This window comes from Triplophysa rosa, linkage group LG24, assembly GCF_024868665.1.
Source record: "Triplophysa rosa linkage group LG24, Trosa_1v2, whole genome shotgun sequence".
In the NCBI taxonomy this organism is placed as follows: domain Eukaryota; kingdom Metazoa; phylum Chordata; class Actinopteri; order Cypriniformes; family Nemacheilidae; genus Triplophysa; species Triplophysa rosa.
This window is the reverse complement of record NC_079913.1, coordinates 1,640,524-1,664,166: the sequence shown is the minus strand read 5'-3', so window position 1 is coordinate 1,664,166 and position 23,643 is coordinate 1,640,524. Positions and strand designations below refer to the sequence as shown.

Below are 23,643 nucleotides of genomic sequence, written 5' to 3'. Positions count from 1 at the left end.
CAATCACCCTCCGCATCTCCTCCGCCGCCGTCAAAAAGCGCGGGGCGAGACACCCGCGTTCCCTCGCCGAGGTAAAGATGCCCGTACTGTAACCTGTACATGAAAACGTTCCAGCAAACGACAGCGTGATCTGAGGCGGCGAGATGGCGGGTGGCGCCGTGCCTTGGAGGAGCGTTTGCCGGTGTCAGGAAGACGCTTTTAATGTCTTTTGGAGATGGTAGTCGCTGCTGCGTATCATCCAGGTACACACGCTTAAAATGGTTTACATAAAATAGGTGTCAGACTCGAATGGCACCTTTGATGGGAAGCGGGGGGCGGATTCACCCAGCCCGTAGCTCGCAGGAAAGAAAGCATCCTCAGTTTTGTAATCTTTGTTGTGTTGCTGAGAAAGTTGTCAAGATCAGCGTTTAAGCGCAGCTCGGCGTCTCTTTCATGCCGTGCGCACCTGGAGAGGGTAGCCGAGAGGTGCCTGGCGCGTTATATTAGCTCTGAAGTTCAAATGGAATATTACCCTACTCTACGTGTGTGTGTGTGTGTGTGTGTGTGTGTGTGTGTGTGTGCGTGCATTTGTGTGTGTTTCACCTCGAGATGCGTTTATTTATGCAACAACGCGCATCTTGCGGGGTCTGATTCAGGGCTTATTTGGGAGGTTACGTGGAACTAAAAGAAGGGGCTAATGAATTCAGAGCAGTCTGGCACTGTTCTGCCACGCTGGCAATTTTGTCATTGTTTAAGCTGCAGATTGCTGCCGGAGTTCTCTTATTGATTTGCTCTCACATGTTTGAGATACCACAGGAAAGAGTGCAGGGAGAAAAACAGAGACATAGACACGGTCCTGTAATGAAGATTGGCACTCTGTCATGGCAGACGCTCGCCATTTATAGTAGCGACTTTCTGATGTGACCACGATATACGCTTGTGTATCGTAATAAACTTTTTTTCATAGCAGGAGGCTTACAAGAAAATAAATATTGTGTCTTGCATTATAACAAGAAAAACAACCTGCCAATGACTAACTGGAACTGCGCTGGTTGTGAATTAAATCCGATGACGAAGTAGCAGGTTAAAGGGATAGTTCACCTAAAATGAAAATTCTTTCATCATTTGTTCACCCTCATGGCGTTTAAAACCTGTATGTGATTCTTTTTTTTCTGCGGAACACAAAAGAAGATATTTTGAGAAATGGTTTTGCGTCCATACAATGGAAGTCAATGGGGTTTCCAACGTTCTTCAAAATATCATCTTTTGTGTGACGCAGAAGAAAGAAAGTCATACGGGTTTGGAATGGCATGAGGATGAGTATCCCTTTAACTTTGTCAAAAATCCTTGGTGTGAAGAGGTTTTAAAGGTGCCAACTTGAGATCGAGTGTAAGGGTTAACCAAAGCACCAGCGTTTCTCAGGCCATCACTGCATTACGTCCCCGTCAGTCAGTTTCTCAGTCCCCTCAGAGCCCCCATTCCCCGTTTCAAAACAAAAATCAATATGCTTATAAGATGACCCATAAATTACAGGCAGCTCTAGAGATGTTTGCTCAACGCTAACCGTGAGCGGGTGGTCTCCTCTCATTCTCTTATCACCTCTCTGTTTGATCTAAACCCGCCGCCTCTAACTCATTAAGAGATATCGGTGACTGCATCCAACCCCCGCGCTTTTACCATCGCGTAGCCAAACACCTACCACCTGAATATTTCATAGCCCAACTATAATATGTATGTAATCAGCATCTCTAACTAGCACGATGAACCTCTTGACAAGGTAGTAAGATTCGGGCACCTCCTCCTACATGTCCGGCTAGCGCGAGCAGCCGTCCGTGGGTTTGGAAGCAGCTGTAATTTATGACATCCACCATACATCAAATGCGTCCGATAGCATTATGAGCATTGAAATGAAAAGGGTATTTGCAGCATTAGTTCCCTGCGAGGGACCTGATTACATGATTAATGAAATGCCCCTTCGCGCGCGCATTCTGAAACAGCAATTAGGCACGGGGCCGAAGGACTCTCCAGTCATCCTCACCGGCGCTTTTCTCAATGCTATCTCACTCTTGATTTATAACGGAGAATATCGAAGCATTAGACCTGAAACGGTTACAATAGCAGAAAGGGGGCGCGACGGAATGAAATAATTTTAAACGAGCACGGGCGTAATTGAAAGGTAGCGGGGTCCATTGTGCTTTCAGATGTCCTTCGCTTTGATTGGCGTGTTCGAGGAGGATTATGAATACGTTGTTATTTTGCATATTGCACATAAACAATAGCCGGGCTATGAATAGAGAATGAAAAGAGAAAATGCTTAGTAGTGTTAAAACTGGAGCTCGGCGCATGTGTGTGTGCGCTGGCGCTAATGCACTGCAGGCTGTACTGTAAATGATCATGGAAGGGGTCTGCAAGCTAACCTGTAATTACAGGAAAGAGAGTGGCAGCTTTGGCATTTTACAAGCATGTGTTCTGAAAGAGTGCTTTGTGGGTTTGTCACCAATGATAATTTAGATAGAGGCTCATTACCGAACATCACAACACTTTTAAAAACCTTTTCGCCTCTGTGCGTTTGCCGGGAATAAAGGTCTATTTTAATGGCGGGCTTCTTTTGTGTCCTCCAGACAAAATCCAATCAAGGAGAACCGCCATTGACTGCTCCAGCAGTCTGGAGTGTTTTTTTTATAATATCCTAATGAAAGGATGAGTAGATGCATTTAATATGTCGGGGGGAATAATGCACTCTTCGTAGGAGGCGCTTTTTAAATGTTACTCGAGTTAAATTGCATTTATTGTATTTATTTCTCGATAAATGGCGCAGACAAAACCGCCGCGCGAGGCCTTTTGTACGCCATCGTCTCTCTGTTAGTCTACATGACACGTCTCGCTATTGTGATGATAAAGACCGGCTTTCAGCCAGCCTGTCCGGTGGGATGTGGTTTGTTAAAAGCTAATGGGCTGGATGTCATGTAATCCCAAAATCATATTCATCAACGGTAATTTAAGTTACACTCTTAATTTGTGTGCGAGACATTAATGCGTGAATCTTTATTATAAAGAAACAGGGATGTGATGCTGTTGGTTTTATTGGCTGATCTGTTTTTGCCCTTTGCCTACAGGCACCTTAACAACGAACACGCTTTGGACGACAGGAGCACCGCCCAGTGCCGAGTACAGATGCAAGTGGTACAGCAGCTAGAGATTCAGGTATCGTGATGCGTGTAATGTGTTTTGATGTTGTAATCTGTAAATTTTGTTCAAAAATCTGTCATTGAGCCGGTCCGTGAAATGTCAGTGTCCTTAGCTTAACCCAATTCACAACGGTAAACGAATAATGATTTTTAAATTGAGCTGTCAGATTAGAAGTATGTAAAGTAACCTGCAATTTTATGTTTTAAACAGCGATGGCGATATAGAGACAAGCTATGGATTGCAGCTTTAGGAAATGTCTCTAATGCAATCTGTGATTTATATCGCCATCTCGGTTTAAAACGTAAAGATACAGGTTACTTCTTTATGCCCGGGTTGAAGTCAAATGACCTTTTTTGCGAAATCGTACCCGACAGCTGGACTTATAAATCATTATTATAAGATGACTAGTGTAATGAGACAGTTTTCAACACTGATTTCTGTTTGTTTTGAACCCAAAAAAGTCACAGATTGTAGCTTTAATCAGCTCACCGCCACCAAAAGCTCGCAGCACGTGAAATAGACAAACGCACTAGAGACAACTTGAGCAAACCCATCCCAACAAAGGGGAAAACCATCACAGGCCTTTATAATTCAATCATGGTTTGTGCTTATTTTCTATCCCGTCCAATTAATATGCGCGCAACCGAGCCGGTCCGTGTTAATTAAATACACTTTGCACCTGAAGGAAGCTCTGAAGAGACGCACTATTTTCAGGAGCTGGTGCATGACCTTATTAAGGTGTCACGCTGGCAAGATAATGAGAGGAGTGATTGAGGGTTGTTATTACTCAGCGCTGCGGCCATCACTCCCCCCGCACCTCCGCTCGCCCCCGGTGCATCATGGGATGTGGTGCACGGGTCAACCTCGAAGCGCACAGGGTTAAACCTTAATTTCAAATAAATCGGTTGCAGTTCGATTGCGTGCCGGCTTTTTATGTAGATTCCACAGTTCAGAAACAATCCCCGTTTGTAGTGTGGATTCTGACCGTGGCCCATAAGCCTCTGCGATGCCCATCTGAATGCAAGCCAAGCGTTCTCCTCAACCTTTAAAGGTTTTTACGCTCGGCGAAACCCTTCCTATTTATTTGTTAGGCTGTCAAATGAGAGCGAATGAATAATTCTTGTTTATATGTAAAATAAAGAAAAGACATCAAGATTTCTCCCTCGACCCGCTCTTTTGTTCGCTGATACCACAAAGCCTTACACTGTGACCAATTACACAGCGCTGCTGTTTTCCGTCCTTCTGGGGTTTTTTTCCCATTTTCCTCCCCTTCGTCCTGGTAATGAGGCCCAGTTCAGATCTCGGACGGCGGCTCAGTTCAAGGCGGTCCGCCGTGCGGGCTGGTCTCTGTCACTCTGCGTGAGTTAGATTGATGATGGCGGATCGCCGGGGCACTAACTGGACCTCGGAGGACCCGCCAGGAGGCAGGGAGGCGGGTCCAACTGGCACTGTTTGCAGGACCCCTTCACCTCTCGGCAGCTGCTAGATTCAGTCCGGTCCTAACAGTGTCCACAGGACTTTGAATCGACGAGCAGGACCCTCTAATTTATGGCCTGAGTAGCTTGTTACTGTCAGAGCTTTGCTGACCTAAATTCTGCTATTGACAAAGAGATGAAGTGCTATTTGTTGTCTCTGACCTCCGAGCAGCACCTTCAGCTCTCCATCACCGCACCATGAGCATTAGCAATGTCTTATCTCCTCGCTCTCTCTCTTTTCTCTTGTACGTCAGTAGTATTGCTTTTTTGCTTCAAGACTTCACATTGAACATCAAATGGCAACACAATACAGCTTGCCATTATCGTCTTAGGAAAAAAGGTCAATATGGCACTTAACGGTAACATACTGTAATCGGATGAACAATACTTTTTCATTTATTAAACTTGCTTAATCTAGTCATGTATTTTAACATGTTAACATAAATTCATTTTGAGCTAATGTGAATAAATGATGATAAAAAATGATAGTTATATATAACCTAGATGCTGTAAAACTTTGCAGTTTATGATAGATAACTAATGTATTTTTATTTGTTTTAAATGACGCTTATTGATGTCATTATTGCTAAATAAGCAAAATTATTAACTGAATAGGAACAAAATCATAAATATTTAAGCCCAAGTATCATTTACCCATCTGACACCCTTGCATGACTTTTGATGCCAACAACCAAACATTAAAATAGACCTGTGAACATTTCAGAGCCACTTATTATTGTTTGTTTTTTATATGTTCACCCAGATGGAGGACTTATTACAAGCAGACGTCTTGACAACAAGACCTATTACTGTTGAAAGTGGTTCATTTCTAAAACTGCTGTTTGCTTTGTGTCTCCCTTTGTCTCTTAACAGCTTTCTAAAGAGCGCGAGCGTCTACAGGCCATGATGGCACACTTACACATGAGACCCTCAGAGCCCAAACCATCACCAAAACCGGTGAGTGCATATTGCAACGTGTACAGTAAACAGGCCAAATGAGCTCTCTAAACACCTCTGTTAACAGCACACGAGAACGATAAAGAGAGAGAGAGAGAGAGAGACAAAGAGATATAGGGGATGAGAGGAGAATGGGATTTGTAATGTCTGGTTTCGTGGGACTCTATCAGAAAGGAGAGTATTAAATCATAGCAGCCGATCTCAGCCAAAAACGCTGGACCATTATCGCCTGATGGCTTTATCACCGCAAACAACCTGTTGGCCTGTAAAAAGCTGTTTAGCACCATGACCCCAGGCACACTTGACGTGGGGGGAAAGACGTGTCAGTCAGAAAACAAACAGTTTGAGATGATAGATGGGATGGGTGAGATGATGATGTGCGGAGAGATAACCCGCAATCTGTAAACAGTCGATGTGTGTTTGCTGGAAAGATGAAGAAAGGCCCATCTGTCAAAATTACCGCAGAGAAAATATTGAATTTTCTTCTAGAGATGTTCTTAATCACGTGTTGAAAATGAAGCCTTTTACAAAATAGTGTAGGCTGCAATAAATATTATTTATTGAAATTATTTATTTCGTGAGGGGAAACATTGTTAGCGTGTTGCCGCCGCCTTGCAGGTAGCTAATTTCCCCGGCATAATTTTTCTCATCGCCTCCCACCGTATAAAACGGATCATCACAAGACAGAATAATTATCCCGTAAATCCATCAGGAATCGACTGCTCACCTCTGTCGATTTATTATTCACTTTCCATCTTCAGAACTCCAGGCGCAGGGTTAAAACGCTTCTAATAAAGAGCATTCAGAGCGTAATCCAGCACATACCAGTGAATAATATTAATGAAGTATTACATTACACAAACGGAACATGAAAGAACTACTAATTGCGTTTGATGATGAGCAATTAATGGCGGCGACTTAAGTACTCAGCGAGGGTCTCCGGTTTGTCATGTCTCTGTGCGTGTGCCGCTACTTAAGCATTATCGCAGGTACTGCACAAAAGAGAAACACGTGCATCCCCACGAAAGAGGAGAGCCGACGGATAACATGACGGCACTTTCACGGCCCATGTGCGCGGGACCCAGGGACAACCGTCCCACACATTTAATAAATATTCATAATGTGAATTTATTACGAAAGCCTCAACAGCTATCAGTAGCCCAACACGAGGTGCTACTGCACTGTTATACGACCCCATTTAAACTCTGAATAGCACTTCATTAAATGTTACCTTTTGGCCATTGCTATGGATGGCTGAAATCAAAGTTACAAACGCTGCTAGTCCTGAATAATGAGATGCTCCCCCCCGAACCCTTCTCTTCCTCTTAGCCAACCTTGAATATATATTCAGATGAGCCGCAGAGGTAAAGGGCTGATCCCCGTGTCGCATTCATTCCCGCGCCGTTAAGCTTTAATAAATTCCATTTTGCAAACACCGGATTGTATGCCGGCAAACATGTTACGCTTGTTGTCGTAACCAGGTGAGGATGGGAATGGAAAATCTTGTCTTAACATTTTAAATATATTCTCTCCCTCTCACGCTCTTGATAGGGTTTATAATGGAGTGGATTTTTGTGCGCTCTTTGACAGTGTATCAAAAGCTTTTGTTGGTGCCGGTGTCGGCCGAGTGGTGTGTAATTACCGGCTGATGTGCCGGTTTGGCCGCAAAAGAGAAAAGCATTAGACACTTGAAATCTGGTGCCATGACCCGACCTCCAGTCAATTATATGCACGTGAAGTATACACAGCGAACAAAGCGTTCTGCGGAAAAAGACATTTTTTAGGAAATACTCCATTTACGCAACAAAAAAATACAAACATGCTCAGAAGAAGGGGGTGATGTCATCGGAAAGGTGGGTAGCACTTTATTTTAGTCTTGTTTCCCATCTACATACTGTGGTCTTATAATAGTAAATATATAACTGTATAATATATATATAACTGGGTAATAACTAGGTACTGAACCTGAACCTGTAGTTACGTTAAATTACCCAGTACTTTCTTACAGGTACACTATAGGTACACGTACTGTAAAATAAAGTGCAACCGAAACGTGTGAAGTTTCAAAGCAAAGCCAATTTGGAACAAAGAAAAGACGACACATTTCTCTGACAGTTGCTAACAGTTTATTTCCAATAATGTGCACTCCTTGATCATGCATAATATGACCGGGAACATGCACTATCCTGATTTCCTGTTAGCTTTAAGACTGTTGATGAAAAAACATGAACGTTACCCCATCGCCAAGTCGTTCCTCTGATGCGTGTCATTAATTGTCTCTCAGGGTGTTCATTTCAGGCGTTTAGGCAGCGTAGAAGATCCCTAGAGGAGTCATTGATGTCCTCTGAAGCCGTTGAGTGGTATAGCACGTGCCACTCTCCATGTTGGCATTATCTCATTATCGTTAAGTGGAGCTATAATTGTCTATAGAGTAGCGCGCAGCCACCAGAGAATAGACAGCTTGACATTTCATTGTATTTATCAACACGTGCCGCCGACGATTGTTGGTGCCCGGCCCGGCTCGACGCTCGCTTTCAATTCCGACAGCTCCGGAATGCCGCCTGCCAATTCGCAATTAAGGCAATTTGGTTTGAATATGTAACGATGTCATTACCATTCGAGAGAATTAGCAGCGAGAGCGAAAGGTCAGGGTGGAATTTTCCAGTCGGCTGAAGCTTCTCGGATGAGATCGTGAGACCAGAAAGAGAAATGTGGAGATTGTGTATTGATGTGATTGGGAGGCGCAGGGTTGTGGCAGAACGCCAGGTGACTATCCGTCTCTCGACGCGAGTGTGTTTTGTACACAAGCGCTCGCGCCCGGGGAGCTCTTATGGGATGGAGATGGGCTGAGATAACTCGCAGGCTGATTATTAGATCATCTTTAACAGCGTGCTCTAATTACAATTCTTATGATACAATTTCATCCCGTAATTAGTCGAGATTTGCTGCTTCCTCTTTTGCTTATTAGGGGAAACACAGCTGTAAGACCGAGCCTTCTCAAACTCTCTCGCTCGCTCTCTCTCTACAGCTGAATCTCGTCTCCAGCGTCACCATGTCAAAGAACCTTCCGTCTGTCTCGCCCCCCAACTTACCTCAGACGCCCACCACGCCCACCGCTCCCATCACGCCTATGTCCCAGATGCCCCAGGTGCCCTCCGTCCTCAGTCCCGCCAACATCCCCAGCATGGGCGCCATGCGCAGACGTCACACCGACAAATACTCCATGGCCTTATCTTCAGGTATGAACCGCTGTTTTGTTTAATTTTGCTCGCACCAATACTATGTGGTTTTTAATTACAGACGATACAATATTTATCACATTTCAAAACCGACGTGCATGTAAAAATATGTTCTGTTTGATGTTTATATTTACTGCTTATCTGCAACTCTTCGCATGAATTATTCAAACCCATACAAAATATCGACACGGGCTCTAATTTCATGCGCGTGTTAATGTTTAAGATTTCTCCGGAGAGAGATGAATTAAAAATGCATTTAGTCGGACATGTAAAATGCTGATTTGGAGCCCCCCCTCCCCTCGCGTTTTAATTTGATAAAGTCCTGAGCGAATTCCTGGCGGAGAGGCATTTAGCAATTATCCCAGGTGGCAACACTGCGGTTTATTTATTTGCTTCCTTTCTTTATTTGTTCTTCGCAGAGATAGCCCCGAATTACGAGTTCTACAAGAACGCCGACGTCAGGCCTCCATTTACTTATGCAACCCTCATCAGGCAGGTGAGTGGGAAAGAAACGAGCTTTAGCCTGATTAGATTGTAATTAATTGCCGGCGGAAAGAAGTCCGGGTGAGATGCGCTTGAGTGTCTAACGTGCCGTTTAACGCCGTCTCATCGCAGGCCATCTTGGAGTCAGGTGATATGCAGCTAACGCTCAACGAAATCTACAGCTGGTTCACGCGCACCTTCGCATACTTCAGACGCAACGCTGCCACCTGGAAGGTAACGTTTTTTCTTCGTCTGTGTGCTGGGTAGACTATAAACCACACGCCCACTTTTGGTCGTTAATAAATATTTTGGTAACATCTGTCATTTACATCCGTCATGTTTTTGTTGACTAAATATTTTAGTAAATAGTTTTATCCTACAAGTTAAATTGTTTACCTGAAAGCTGCACTAGGAGGCGGAGCTTACAGTGAAAGTGGTTTGTAGTTTTTGCTCAACCTGTGCCGATTAGCATCCCTCTCCCTTCTTTGAAACCTGAAAAAGTGGGCGAGTTCTTTCTTTTTCTCACTTTCTCCCTCTCTGGCTTTGACAAGTGAAGGAATAATTCAGCCCGTGATATCGTTTTCTAATTTGGTGCAATTAATAGGCGAATCTTGACGGGGAGGTGTTCGCTCTGACGCGCTAATAACCCACCGGCCACTCAATCATCAGCACCTTTTGTTAGACGTGGCGTATAGCTGCTTTTCAAGCGCTCTCCTTTTCTTCTCTCCGCCCCACCCTGCACATTATTGGTTAATTAGTTTGAAAGATGGCTGTTTGCCTTGTGGACTCGTGCTACACGCGTCCCCATCGTCGATGGCGGACGGGTCTTGGTACACACCATAGCTCACGCGCCGGCGAGACAAAAACGGAGAAAGGAAGACGGATGTGCCGTGGGGTGAAGACCCGAGCGGCTCGAAAGCACTAATGCTCCTGTCATCCGCCAAACACACTTTATTTCCCCGGACAAAAGGTCTCATTTGTATCTCTGTCCCAACAAATACATTGTCAGAGGAGAATGAAAAGAAAGAGAGGACACAATAAAAACCATCTCCTATTCTCGGAGAGAAGAAGGGCGCGTGTCGATAAGGTGGCCGGAGATACACTCCATTTATTTCCTGTTCTTTTTTAAGTCCAGACGTCTGGAAAGCTCTCACCGAGCATTCCCCAGCACTAGGTTTAGGAAAGTGAATTAATATGGATTTGGCTTGCTGGCGTATGATTACAGCTCCACAAGGGTGTGCAATAGCTCTCCGCACAGATGCACGCTGGGCCACAACTGGAGAGTTACTTGTAGTTTTATGGCCACAAAACCTTGCGTACATTCTTATGTCTACCAGCCGCTTTCCCTCTCTCTAACAGCATCTCTTATCACGGAAATATTTTAATCTGGTCCCGAGTGGAACAAAGAGGCAGGCTTTCGGGAAATTTGGGTCCCTCCTTGTACAAAAGCGGAGCAGGAATTTCCATTCGGAGGCTCCTCGCTTCTTCTTTTGTGAGGGTCGGCCGGCGATGGGCTTGTCATTTGATTAACAGAGAGAATTTTAAAAACGGAATGAAAGGTGATTTAATATCTGCACTTGGTCTCATCAGCTCAGCTCGGGGGTCGAGATCTCAACCCGCCAGCTTATTAGTTATAACTATATAGCATGCATAATAAAAGTGCTCATTTGCTCATTAATATTAAAATTATCATATTCAGAGCCGTGGGCATTAAGATCAATCAAATCCTGGGATTTTCAGGTCAGATGCGAGATCTGCTTATGAGGGGTTTTATATTCCCCTCTCTCTCCTTTTCTCGCAGCACAAAAAACACAGACGCCCCTCAAATAAAACATGAAAAAATGTAATATGAGCAAAGGTTATTATTTGGCTTCTTTGCTACATGTTTTAATTAGATTCTTTCACGCCGATGTACGAGGACTAGTCACGTGCTGGCATTTATGTGCTTCTCCATTATGAATGTTTATGGGTCACTTTTCATAGATCACATTTATAATTTTGTTGTTTTAGTAATTGCAGACTTTAAGCTACGTGACACTTGAGGTTGTATAAGTTGAGCGCAAATGTAACTAGTTTCTAACGAAATTCGTTGTTATTGTTGCATTAAAATGTATGAAAAACATTCTCATGATTTTGTATTTATCTGTGAAGTGTTTTTTTTGTTGCAAAAGGCTACAGTGGTTCAGATTTTGCACGTGTTTAACTGGATGTAGTGGGTGGTAGTAGTTTGTAATTTTTTCTCAAGAAAAGTTGTTTTACAAGCTTGGAAAGAAAAAATATGAAAACAATATTTGTATTTCAAATATAAAACATTATAAAAAGTAAATGGGGTCCGTGTTAAATGGATGCATGTGTGTTTTACAGAACGCAGTGCGACACAATCTCAGTCTGCACAAGTGTTTCGTACGGGTGGAGAATGTCAAGGGTGCCGTGTGGACCGTGGATGAAATGGAGTATCAGAAGCGTAGATCTCAGAAGATCACTGGGTACGTACGCGCACACACACACAGAGTTTTATCTTTATCGGAATTGATGTAAATATTGTTCATAATTTGGGTTTTTGTGTTCAGGAGCCCGACGCTGGTGAAAAATCTCCCATCCAGTCTGGGTTACGGGGCGGCTCTGAACGCCAGTTTACAGGTAAACGGCCGGCTGCGAGTCTGTGTGAGAGAGGCAGGTTGGCACAGGCTGTTAGAGCCTAGAAGGACACCGTGTGGTGGAGTCAGGTACATTCTCTGCCAGCCGGCCTCAGATTGAAAGCAGCCCGCACAAACGCGAGGGCACGATCATTAATATTTATCCAAACTGTCATAAATGATTTGACTTCGCCGTGTCGGCCAGCGAGGTGCTCGTGGCAAAAACTTTAAAATTTAATTACTGTATATAACTTTAATGTGCGAAAGGCAAAAAAAAATGTCAGGAGTCTTTTTTCCTTAAAGTGTTTTGAGGTGAAGTTTTCGGAGGGGTTCATTATCATTTGGATGCTTGAGGGTTTTTTTACCTCGCTGTTCACGGGAGGCGAAAAGATGGTTGGAAACTTTTCCAGTGGGTTTTTTCTGCCACCTCGTGCACTTCTCGTCTGTTTTTATCAGCGCGGCGCGTGGAGAAATGTGGCACAGATTGATTCTTCAGCAATAATTTAGAAGTTACTTAATTTAAGAAAAGGAAATCGGTTTCGAATGAGGTGTAAGGAAATGAATTTTCAGCTGAAACTATTCTATTCTCACACCTCTAATCTCATAGGCTGCGTTGGCGGAGACATCTTTGCCTCTGTTGGGTAATCCGGGATTTATGAACAGCAGCGCGTCGGGTCTGATGGGGTCCAGCCCTCCAGGACTCATGAGTGGCAGTCCAACCAGCCTATTACACGGCACCATGCACGAGGATCTCAACGGCTCGCTAGATCACCTGGACACCAACGGACACAGCAGCCCCGGTTACTCCCCACACTCCCACCTGTGAGTTCACACACGACCTCACTTACTTTATAATTGAACATTAGATTACTTTTAAACTAAAGGGATTGTTCCCAAAAAAGAGTTTTTACTCACCGTCATGTCATTCCAAATTTGTATGATGTGAAAATCTTTTTTTCTGCAGAACACAAAAGAAGATATTTTGAAGAATGTTAATAACCAATTAACATTCGCCCTCGTTGACATTTCTCAAAATATCATTTTTTGTGTTTCACAAGAACAAAAATCCTATACAGGTTTTGATTGACGTGAGGGTGAAATAAATGATGACAGATTTTTTATTTCTTTGCAAACTATCTCTTTAAAGACATGAAACACCATTGCAGCACATGCAACTTCATTATGTGACATATTTCCAAATGACAGAATATTCAGCATGAAATCATTTGAAACAATTTGGGATTAGATTTTTTTTTAATGAAGTGTAAAATATTAGGCAGTGTTATATTATTATTTATAGTTTTTTCTAAGACTAGTGAGTTTTGTTAAAGCAAACAGGGCCAGTATTGATTTTTAATATTAAAAAAAACATGTAGTTCAGTATTGTTATCAGTGAAATTGGCAGTGGTGTGAATATCCATAACACTCGTGTATAAACTGCTGTATGTACGCCAGCTCAACGGCTCAAAAAACAAATCTATCTCGCCCTGAGGTTAAGTGTACATTTGGTTCTTGGATTACAGCTCTTACCTATAAATAGGTAAAGCTGCCATAATTATAGATTCTCTTGTAATTACCCCACCGTCTGCGTCACAGAGGTTTAGACGTTATATTTTATGCAAGACCGTTCCTATTAATATTTAGCAGCTAACTATATCATTAATTACTTTAAAATCTTTGCCTTTCCATCTTTTTTAATGGCTCACAGAGAGAAAAGAGAGAGAGAGAGAGCTGATGAAAGATTAATGCGGCATGGGTCGGAGGAATCGAGATATAGAACATGTGCTCGGCCTAATCACTGATGTCACTCATGTTGTGTTTACCAAGCCAAAGATCGCAGTTAAGAGCATCGGACACACACTCGTCCCCGCATTTTCTTATTCCAGACGGAGCCAAAGATGGCACAGAATTGCTAATGCTAACCCAAAGACCCAATTAGCTTAAAAACACAGCAGACGTTCAAGAGGGATCCTAGAAATGTGTGTTAAACGGACTGAAGTGGGACAGTTGTGTGAATTGGGCCAAATCTGAGATCCAGACAGAATCCCTGTATATTCACTCCCTCGGGTTATTTAACTTTTAATACCGGACCCCATGTGTTTTTTTAGCCTCTCTCTCGTGTACTCGGACTGCATGTCGCTCGGTCATATTTTCTCTTTGTCTCTCTTTTGTGGTTGAAGTGTTAGGACATAAATGCTCAGTAGAAGCTGAATCTCTCTTACATGGCCTCTACATGCTCAAAATGGAAGAAATGTGTTTTGTGAGTGGCTTTTCATTTAATAATGAAGAGGCTAAAGAGAACAACACATCCGCATTTGGTGGAACGATCCGCAAGCGCGTGGAACGATCAGACTAACCTTTTTTCTGAACATGTTAAGGTTAATGCTTTCAGTGTATGTGTGTGTGTGCACATTTGATTCTTGCTAGCATGCAAAAACAATGAAATGTAGATATATTTTATATACAGTGTTGGGTAAGTTACTCTGAAAAAGTAAATAATTACTAGTTACTAATTACATATTCAATAGTGTAATTAGATTACTGTACAAACTACTCTCTCCAAAAAGTATTTAATTACTTAATACTAATTACTTACTATATCCTACATCAACCTTGATTAGAATTTATTCAAGGATAGACATGAAACGGCTTATTTAATTCATTCAAATAAATAATATTAAACTACATAAATTATACTTATTAACTGACCAAAGTATACAAATGTGAGAAGGATACTGTACATTAAAGCATATATAATTTTGACGTCATTTCCACTATTGAATATATTACACAGGATTTAGTTCAATTACATCAGAAGTAACTGTAATTAAATTACAGAAAAAATAAGTGTAATCCTTTACTTTTTCAAGGGAAAAGTAATTAAATTACAGTAACTAATTACTTAGTAACTAGTTTCACCCAACACTGTTTATATATTATATACATATGTTTACTAACATGATATTTATCATGGAACCAAATCATTTCACAGCTGCAATCGTCTCATCACGATCCTCAGTGAAACCTTCAAGCAAATGTAACGTCTCGACTCGGGCACTCCGCCACCCAGACTGGCACAGGCACCAGATTCTCATGCCAGCCTTTCATTAAACACTAAATGAGTCATCCTGACATCTTAATACAGTGAAGACGGGACGAGCGAGGACTAATCATTTCTCTCTTCCTCCTCGACCACACAAGCGTGCGGCTGATTTATAATTAATGCAAATGAGCGCTGTAAGCCATGCTTCTTGGCATTAGGAGTAAAGGCCTGTGTCGAGCTTAATGGCCGGTGGAACGGTGGACTGACCGGGATCATTTGTCTCTGCGTAATACCCTTAAGCGTATTTCTGTTTGTTATTGTACGATAAGCACGGCTGACGGAACGTTCGGTGAGCGGGGCGGTCAACGATGTCTGAAATAGCCTTAGAAAACATTAGGATGAATAAATAGATGTTTACTAACAGTAGTTTTATTGTTATGGCTGTAATGAAGATAAAATTACATTTCAAATAGAGAACGTTACAAAAGAGAGAATTGCGAATAGAAAGTATTGAAAGCATAGAGAGCGAAGCATGATGGGACGTCCACAACCACACTGTTTGACAACCACGGGTGAATTAATTGCTTTAATAAGGATTTTCTACAAAAAATTGGTTTCCTGGGGGTGTTCAATGTATCATTGTGGTGGTCCGGTGTAGTTTACCTCCTCCGCACTGGGACCAACCCAATTCCTCCTCTCTCACCACACGTCGCCAAGTACAGAAACAACCCGTCCGTCTCCACATCTGAATATTAATCTATTTTGCTATAAATATTAAAGTAATCTGTACCTTTTAAAATTCTTTTCATATTCAAAGTTGCCTGTGTCATTGATGAGTGCAGCCCAGGAGAGAGCAGCCAGACATGGCTAATACAGAGACTGGTTGATAAGGAGGTCTCTCTCTCTCTCTCTCTCTCTCTCTCCAGTCCAGCGGGATTTTCTGATGCGTCCGACGTGTCAGAAATAATTAGGTTTTGTCAGATTTATCACGGTAGCACAAACCTCTCCCCCTGCCAAGTGCCGAGATCATGTTAAGCCTTGTTTGTGAATGACAGAGATATTATTCTTGTTAGTAACCTCACTTCCGCTTTTCGGCATTTTCGAGCAGCGTGTTTTTTCACGCTATTTTCACCCCTCCGTACGTTTATTGACAGTGGGTAAAGATATTCATCCATTTGGAGTTAAAAACATGGATCATGGTGTCCGAGGGAACTGGCAGGCTGAAGTTGATTAATGGTGGAGTCTAGCTGCAGGTTGTCTCCACTTGAAAAGTGCCACCACGGCCTCTGCATATTAACGAAGGGCTGCACTTTCTATTAACAAGATAAAAAAAGCGCAAGATCCACCCCGGCCCCCCCACCCAAGAACCCCCCTTTGCTTCAGGGGCAAGAGGATGAGAAATTCTCCATTATTTATAATGGGGCTGCAGCCGGTTATTTTTTCCTCTTTAAATAGCCGGTGCCATCAGTAAAGTTTTTTAGCGGTGAATGTATTTTACGGTCAGTGGTTTTGCATCGCTAATCGAAGTTCAATCGCTTCTGTGACTTTGAAAACTTTATGGGAAAAAATAATCTTGCAGTATCATGTTGAATGTGTGCAGTTTGTGTGTGTGTGTGTGTGTGTGTGTGTGTGTGTGTGTGTGTGTGTGTGTGTGTGTGTGCGTGCGTGCGTGCGTGCGTGCGTTTTTTATTATTTTATGGCTCTCTAAAATACTTGATTCTGATAGGGCTGAGCGAAATTGAAGAAATATTCTCTATAAAAATAACTTGCTATGTAAATAATACGATATACAAAATGCTTTAAGTTTGTTAAATCAATTCAAATTATATAAAAATATTAGTGCTGTCAATCGATTAAAACAATTAATCTGATTAATCACACGTTTTTTCTGTGATTAATCACACATAACAATTATATTTTAAAATATACTTTAACATTTTAATAATTTCACATTTAATCTTCAAATTGATGTAGAAACAACATATTTCTTTAACAGCATCATTTTATGAAAGCTAACATTTTGATATTAGTATTGTAACTGATGTCTCTATTAAATTGATTATTTTAACATGAATTATAGCCATTCAACAGTATAATTGAGAGCTCATGTAGGAAATATACAGAAATTGAAGGACACTTTACAGTCTTTAATGCTAAATTATAAATTAAATGCAGAAGAATTCTCATTAAAGCTACAAAATCACATTGATTTCTTCTTTTATTTTGTTCTTTGATTAACATTAGTGACAGGAGTCACAGCAGCACGTTTAATAAGAACGTGGCCCCTTTAAGAGCTGTCTCAGTACACAGATCTGACCGTCACCGCACTCCCATTTTCACAACTCTTTGCGTTCATTTAAGATTTTATTTTACACTTTGAAGTCTTGCTTAAGAAAACGCTAGACAAAACGGGCTTTCTGACATAATCTTGTGTGGTTTTATCCATTCAAGCACGAAAGGGAACTTAACACGGCTGCGCTGTCTGACAGAGATTCACCGACTCAGCCTTCAGCCCGTGACTGTTTACCCCAGACTGGACCTTGCGTTGCGTTTTGCCGCGTCCCACAGTTTAGAAGCTGTCTATCTTCATTGAACGCGTAATCGCGCTTAAGTGGTTTAAAAGTCTGTACACGAATAAGAGCGTGATTACATAATGTAACGCTAGACAAAGGATGTCAAAACAACGGATGCTGCGTTAATTGCGATAAATATTTTCTCACGCGTTAATTTGAAATAATGAATCGCATGCGTTAACGTTGACAGCCTAAAAAATATATTTAAAAACTTTTATATTAAACTTTTATAATAAAAGTATACAATCAACATACATGTTTCATGTTCTTTCTACAAATTCTGAAAGTTAAAAGCCATGTTTATAATGTTGCAGTTAGGGCTGTCAAGCGATTAATTGCGATTAATCACATCCAGAATAAAACTTTGTGTTTACATAATATATCTCTGTGTACTGCGCATATTAATTGTGTATTTATAAACACATACACAGGCACATACATGTATTTATTTATATTTACCAAATATTTAAGTAATGTTTATTAATTTTTATATTTTTCTGTAATATATGCATGTACGTGTTCGTGTTTATATATACAAAATTAATATGCACAGTACACAGACATATTTTACATTTACATTTTTTTATGCATTTAGCAGACGCTTTTATCCAAAGCGACTTACATTGCATTATTCTATACACTGTATATTTGACATATATTTTGTAAACACAAACTTTTATTCTGGATGTGATTCATCGTGAATAATCGTTTGACAGCCCTACATGAAATCAAAAATCTGATAATTATTAAAAAATCATAGCTGTGTACGTAGACGTTACGTTATTTTTTTAAATAGACCTCGCTCTAAATGTTTCCAATTTCTTGCATCGTTACAGGCCTCCAATTCACGTCAAGGAGGAGCCACTAAACATGGACGACGACGACTGTCCGATGTCATTGGTGACTACAGCCAATCACAGTCCTGAGCTGGATGAGGACAGGGAGCTTGAGGAGGGCAACCTATCGGAGGACCTGGAGTGACTATTTTGCCCCATCCCTCCGCTGGGGCTCCACCCCTTTCAGGCCCCGCCCTTCAACTAATCCACAACCACAGAAAAGCAAAGACTTGGAATCAGAGGGGGAGTATTTATTTAGCATGCATCTGGAGACTGGCCCGAAGAAAATCTATACCGCAGATCTTTAGGGACCACAGATGGACAGACATGAAACGTCTGCTTTTTAAAAGAAAATAAAGGAACACAACAAAGGACGAGATTTCATTGGAATCAGCTCGGCCACCTCACACCACGAACACGAGGCTCACGAACCGAAAAGACACGAGTACGGGAGCGGGGTCCTTTCTGTAGAAAGCTAACGGCCACATATACTGCCAAAAAAATCCGTTTTAAGTTTGTGAATATCCAAGCCACAGTAGTCGTCGATGTTAGATGCAATTGCTGGTTCAATTCAAGTTGTTGCTCTGTTATTTTTTGCACATGAGTAGTATTATTAGCGTCACTGCCTGTATGTCAACACAAGTCTAAAAAGGAAAAAAGCAGTATTTGTTTTTCATCATTTTTATTTGCGTTGTTGTTTTTTTTTACCTCCTGCAACACAGCCCATGTTCACTTCAAGTCATCTCTGCACCACCAACTGTAAATGGCATTTCTAAAGTCGCGTCAATAACACAACCATGGTACAAAGACTGTTGCAGCTGTCCAAAAAAGTACAAAAGAAGTAGGTCTCCAGTCTCACTAGTTCTGTTACTGCTGAAAGCTTAGTTGCGATCTTAACTGTTTGTGCCAGCACCGTTCAAAAAAAAGAAAAAATTTGTGAGTCTTTTAGTCTCTTAACCTACTTGTTCAAAAGCTTTGTCTACCTGCAAAGAGTCACAGGCAACAGCTAGAAACCAAAGCCAACACTAACGGCCAATAGCTTAGACAGAAGCCCCGAGACTCTTGGGTCAGGCCTCTGTGACTAGTACAAAGAGATGCTTTCTTTCCGCTAACTACCTTCGAATAACCTCTGGGATCGTCTCCTTTAGCCCTGCACAAAGATCAAAGTGATTTGGATGTAATTTGGTTTCGACCGATGGAGAGCTCCAACCTCATGATGCTGGTCAACCCCGTTACCGTCATGTGGTAGAGCAAGAGAGCAGCTATAAAGGGATCATGACCAAAATAAACATGTGTGTATCGATGGAAATGCAGAAGAAAAAATCCTGAGTTTATTTTTACTTTTTTGTACTGTACTACTATGTTGTTATTATTTGCGCAACTCACCTTGTCATTGTTTTACTTGTGAAATGTACTGTTCATTGTGACTGTCCGATGTGTCATGTCTTATATCCGTAACTTCTTCAGAGCCGAAACCGAAAATATCGTAACCAAACTTTTAAAGATATCTAGTGAAGCCAAAAAGGTCATAATTTCAAGTCGATATGAAACGATGTGGCTTGGTTCTATTGTCAAAGCAAATGAGGAGAAGTCCTTGACTAGCTCATGGTTGCTTTGCTCCATTGATTCAGACTCATGGTGGACTTTTGTGGCTGTATAGACACAGCTACAGTAGTGTTGGATCATGGGAAGGGTTGTGGTTAAACCGTGTTTGGTGGAGCCACCAGTTATTTGAGGTTAACTTAGAAAAATCGGTCGCTTTTATTTGAACGTTGCTGATGTCATCGACAAAGCGGTTGTTGCTTTAATAGTCCTTTCTCTTTTCAGTCAAACCAAAGTTACACAGATTTCTGCCTCTTGTATCAGATGGAGATGAAAATGACACAAAGCCTTGTTTTGCATCTCTTTCTCTCTCTCGCTCTCTCTCTCTTGATCTGCTTTCTTTCCTCTTATTTATTTCTGGTAAAATCCTAATACAGAAATCCCATCTGAAACTGGTAACTGCTTTGTATTGTAACTTACAGTATGTCAAAGTTTTTCTTATGTGCGTGGAAACATACTGTGCAGTTGTTCCAGTTTTGTGCCAAACCAAGAGGTTGGCTGCTAGCTTAGCACACACAAACACAAATCAGTTATACGCTCCTCTCCAAAAGAAAACAAATGGAGCTGGACACAGGAACAAAGCTTACTCCTTTTCTGGAGTCAGCAAGTCGACTTGAAGATCATTTTATCGCACCAAATATAAGGACGCAGAAAAAGATACAAAAAAAGGGTTCTCCCACTTATCCAAAAAAGGCTTTTTTAAAGGTTCTACCTCTTCACAACTCTTTCTGAACAAAAAAGAATATGCCACAAACGTCGACGCATTTCCCGCTTGATTCATACGAGACATCGCCAACAGCCAGTGTACATTCCCAAAGGCAGATAATGGAAGGTTTGCATTGAAATAGTTTGTCCTCAAACATTTGTAGAATGAATATGTAAAAATACCTGTAAGGGAATATTGTGTTATTAAAAATGCATGTCTAAATTCATTTGGTGGACTGGAAATAAGAATTAATAAACGCATATAATACAAACACACGGGATGATGGACTATACAGTGTGCATACCTCAGCTATACTGTTTTTGTTTTCTTTTTCGTTTTGTTTTTTGTGGGGGGGGGAAGTGATGGACAAAAGAAACTCTCAGCCACAGAATGCATATTACCTGTAGAGTTTGCATGGGTTTTGTAAAAACATTAAAAAAATGTCTAAAATAGTTGCTTGCACATAACACCAGAAAAACCTCCAGATGGGCAATCTCCTCCAATAGATTTTAGAAGGATTGTCTGGATTTTTTCTGGAATAATTTTGTCTGTATTTTGATAACTGTGCATATTATGTAAAAAGATCATAAAAAATGTTGGTGGTGGACCCATGAATTTACCAGGCATTTTTTTTCTAAGCTGAAAAGATCAGTGTTTTTATTTCCTGAATTTCATGAATTTTTACTGTTCTCTCATTGCTTGCTAAGAATAGCAAACCTGCTTTTTCCTGCATCTGCGTTGCGTAGCTGTAAGGCTTTTCCTAATGTGTGTATTTATTGCTTGTACCTCTGTGCATACGTTCTAAAGCATTACGTCTAGCGGTTGAGTCATGTATCCTTTCTACTACTATCATTCTCTGGGAATATGATCCCTTATGTATACAGTAAATTGGGACTGTAGCAAAAATATGTTTATGTAATTGGTGAAAACCTTTTCGTTGTTTTTGCTTTCGGTTTGGTTTCCTTTCTTCGAATCGAGACTCGTTTTTTGATACTTTTCATTACCGTGTACTGTGTCCGTATGTTAATGATTTCTGCGAGAGTAGAGGTCACGATTCAGAACTGTAACGGGCGTTATTTTCTGTATCCATGGCTTTTCACTGCTGAATAAAATAAAGGACCAAAACTAGGATTTGAAAAGCAACTGTCTACCTCCAACATCAGGGAGTTCTTACTTTTTTGTACACATATATCTTTTATTCTGCCAAGACGCAGTCTGTGGAAATAGGGCTGCGTTATGCTTTTATGCAACGTGGAGGAATTCGTCACAGGAACTCGAAAACACTTCGATAAAGAAAAGCGGGGAAAAAACAATAAAACTTTAATGGCTAAGTTACACGTCTTTGTTCCTGCTCCCAGCACCAAGAGTGTTGTTTAGATGAGGGGAAAGGCGGCGCTCGTGCGGGCCGAGGTGGGCGTAATGGACGCACGCGGCCTGTGTTCTCCATCCTCGGCTTTGATCTGAGGAGGACGTGGCCCACCACAGCTTACTTAAAAAGACTGCTTGGGAATGCAGCCTGACCTCTGTGGGGAAATCATGCATTTTCGTTTCGTTCTTTTGGTCTTAGGCCCCCAGTCGAGTTGCAGTGTGTTATGTGTTTACTAGTACGTTGAAAGCGTGGCTTTCAGGGGACCGCTGGAATTTATTCGCAAAAAATAATGCATAGCGTGGGGCGTACTGAGCAGCTCTGATGCCTTGCTTTGGTAACATCATCAAAAATCTTTGTTGTTGAGTGATCCCAAATGACACACGTTATGCTTTGTTAAAATATAAATTGTGTCGCCAAATAGAACTGCAAAGATAATGAGTATGTTCACTTAGATGGTATGTATAGTGTGCAGCTCGACCATTCTTTATAAATATGAGGGTGTGCGGTATACACTTGACCTGGTCATGGGGTCCAACAGCTCACATTTAGGTCTACCTTATTAAATACATTTTATCTGTAAATGACAAATATTTAACCTGAGCAAAAGGTCATTTTTATGAGGTGGCAAATTTGTATAGAAATGAGTCATTGCACAAAAATGAGAAAAAATATATGAAAAAGTAAGAATGAAGGTCCACCTCTAAAAACCCCTGTCATTTACATTTAGGCAAAACAATAAAGCAATTAATCTTAGAGAGGCAATAATACAAAAGTTTGGTCACACTTTATTTTAAGGTCCTATTCTCGGTATTAATAAACCATTAACTATGACTTTTGCCTCAGTAAACTACTAATTTGTTGCTTATTAATAGTTAGTAAGGTAGTTGTTAGGTTTAGGTATTAGGTAGGATTAGGGAAGTACTAATAAACAGCCAATATGCTAAAACTAGGCATCTAACTAGTTAATAGGGAGAATTGGTCCCTATACTAAAGTGTTACCAAAAGTTTTTAGAGACTAAGGCCCGGTTTCACAGACAAGGCTTAAGGCTAGTCCCAGACTAAAATGATTGTTCTTAACTGAATATAACTTGCCCAGAAATGTCTTAAAATATATCAGTGCCATTGTTTTGTCTCAAGATGCACACCAGTAATGTATTCTTCGAAGGCATTTTTATAAAAGCGACATAAATATCTTAATTCAACTAAGGCATAGTCCTGGTTTAAGCTAAGCTGTGTCTGTGAAACCGGGCCATTATCTGTTAAAGAAGGAAGAGAAAACTTGTTTCTACACAAATTTAACCATCAATTTGCTAAAATATAAAATAGTGAATTGCTGTGAGATTGTGTTATATCAAATAAAAATAATCCACGGAAGAATTTTAAACTATCTTGTTGGCATATTTCATAGCCTACTTAATTCAGATAAAAAAAAACTGTACTTGTTACTCAGGGGTCAACGCAGACAGATGTGATTTAACCTCATTTCTGCCTTTGAAATTGAGGAGCGTTGACCACAAATTTGCAGGAGATTGTAAAAGGCGCATGAAATAGTAAAA

The 23,643-nt window shown here is 41.1% G+C and overlaps 1 protein-coding gene across 5 annotated transcripts in view; it reads left to right on the top strand.

Annotated features, from left to right (window-relative positions):
• foxp2 (forkhead box P2) overlaps nucleotides 1-21,853 on the top strand; it is a 92,387-nt gene extending 70,534 nt beyond the window's left edge. For 4 of the 5 annotated variants that reach the window (XM_057324482.1, XM_057324483.1, XM_057324480.1 and 1 more), the window contains 9 exons: nucleotides 3,096-3,183; nucleotides 5,517-5,600; nucleotides 8,629-8,839; nucleotides 9,259-9,335; nucleotides 9,455-9,556; nucleotides 11,687-11,808; nucleotides 11,893-11,962; nucleotides 12,566-12,780; nucleotides 18,411-21,853. In XM_057324482.1, the coding sequence (XP_057180465.1) occupies nucleotides 3,096-3,183; nucleotides 5,517-5,600; nucleotides 8,629-8,839; nucleotides 9,259-9,335; nucleotides 9,455-9,556; nucleotides 11,687-11,808; nucleotides 11,893-11,962; nucleotides 12,566-12,780; nucleotides 18,411-18,555 (1,114 nt within the window). In that variant the 3' untranslated portion in view covers nucleotides 18,556-21,853. The remainder of the gene's footprint in view (nucleotides 1-3,095; nucleotides 3,184-5,516; nucleotides 5,601-8,628; nucleotides 8,840-9,258; nucleotides 9,336-9,454; nucleotides 9,557-11,686; nucleotides 11,809-11,892; nucleotides 11,963-12,565; nucleotides 12,781-18,410) is intronic. The other variant, XM_057324481.1, reaches the window with a different exon arrangement.
• Nucleotides 21,854-23,643: the final 1,790 nt, after the last annotated feature.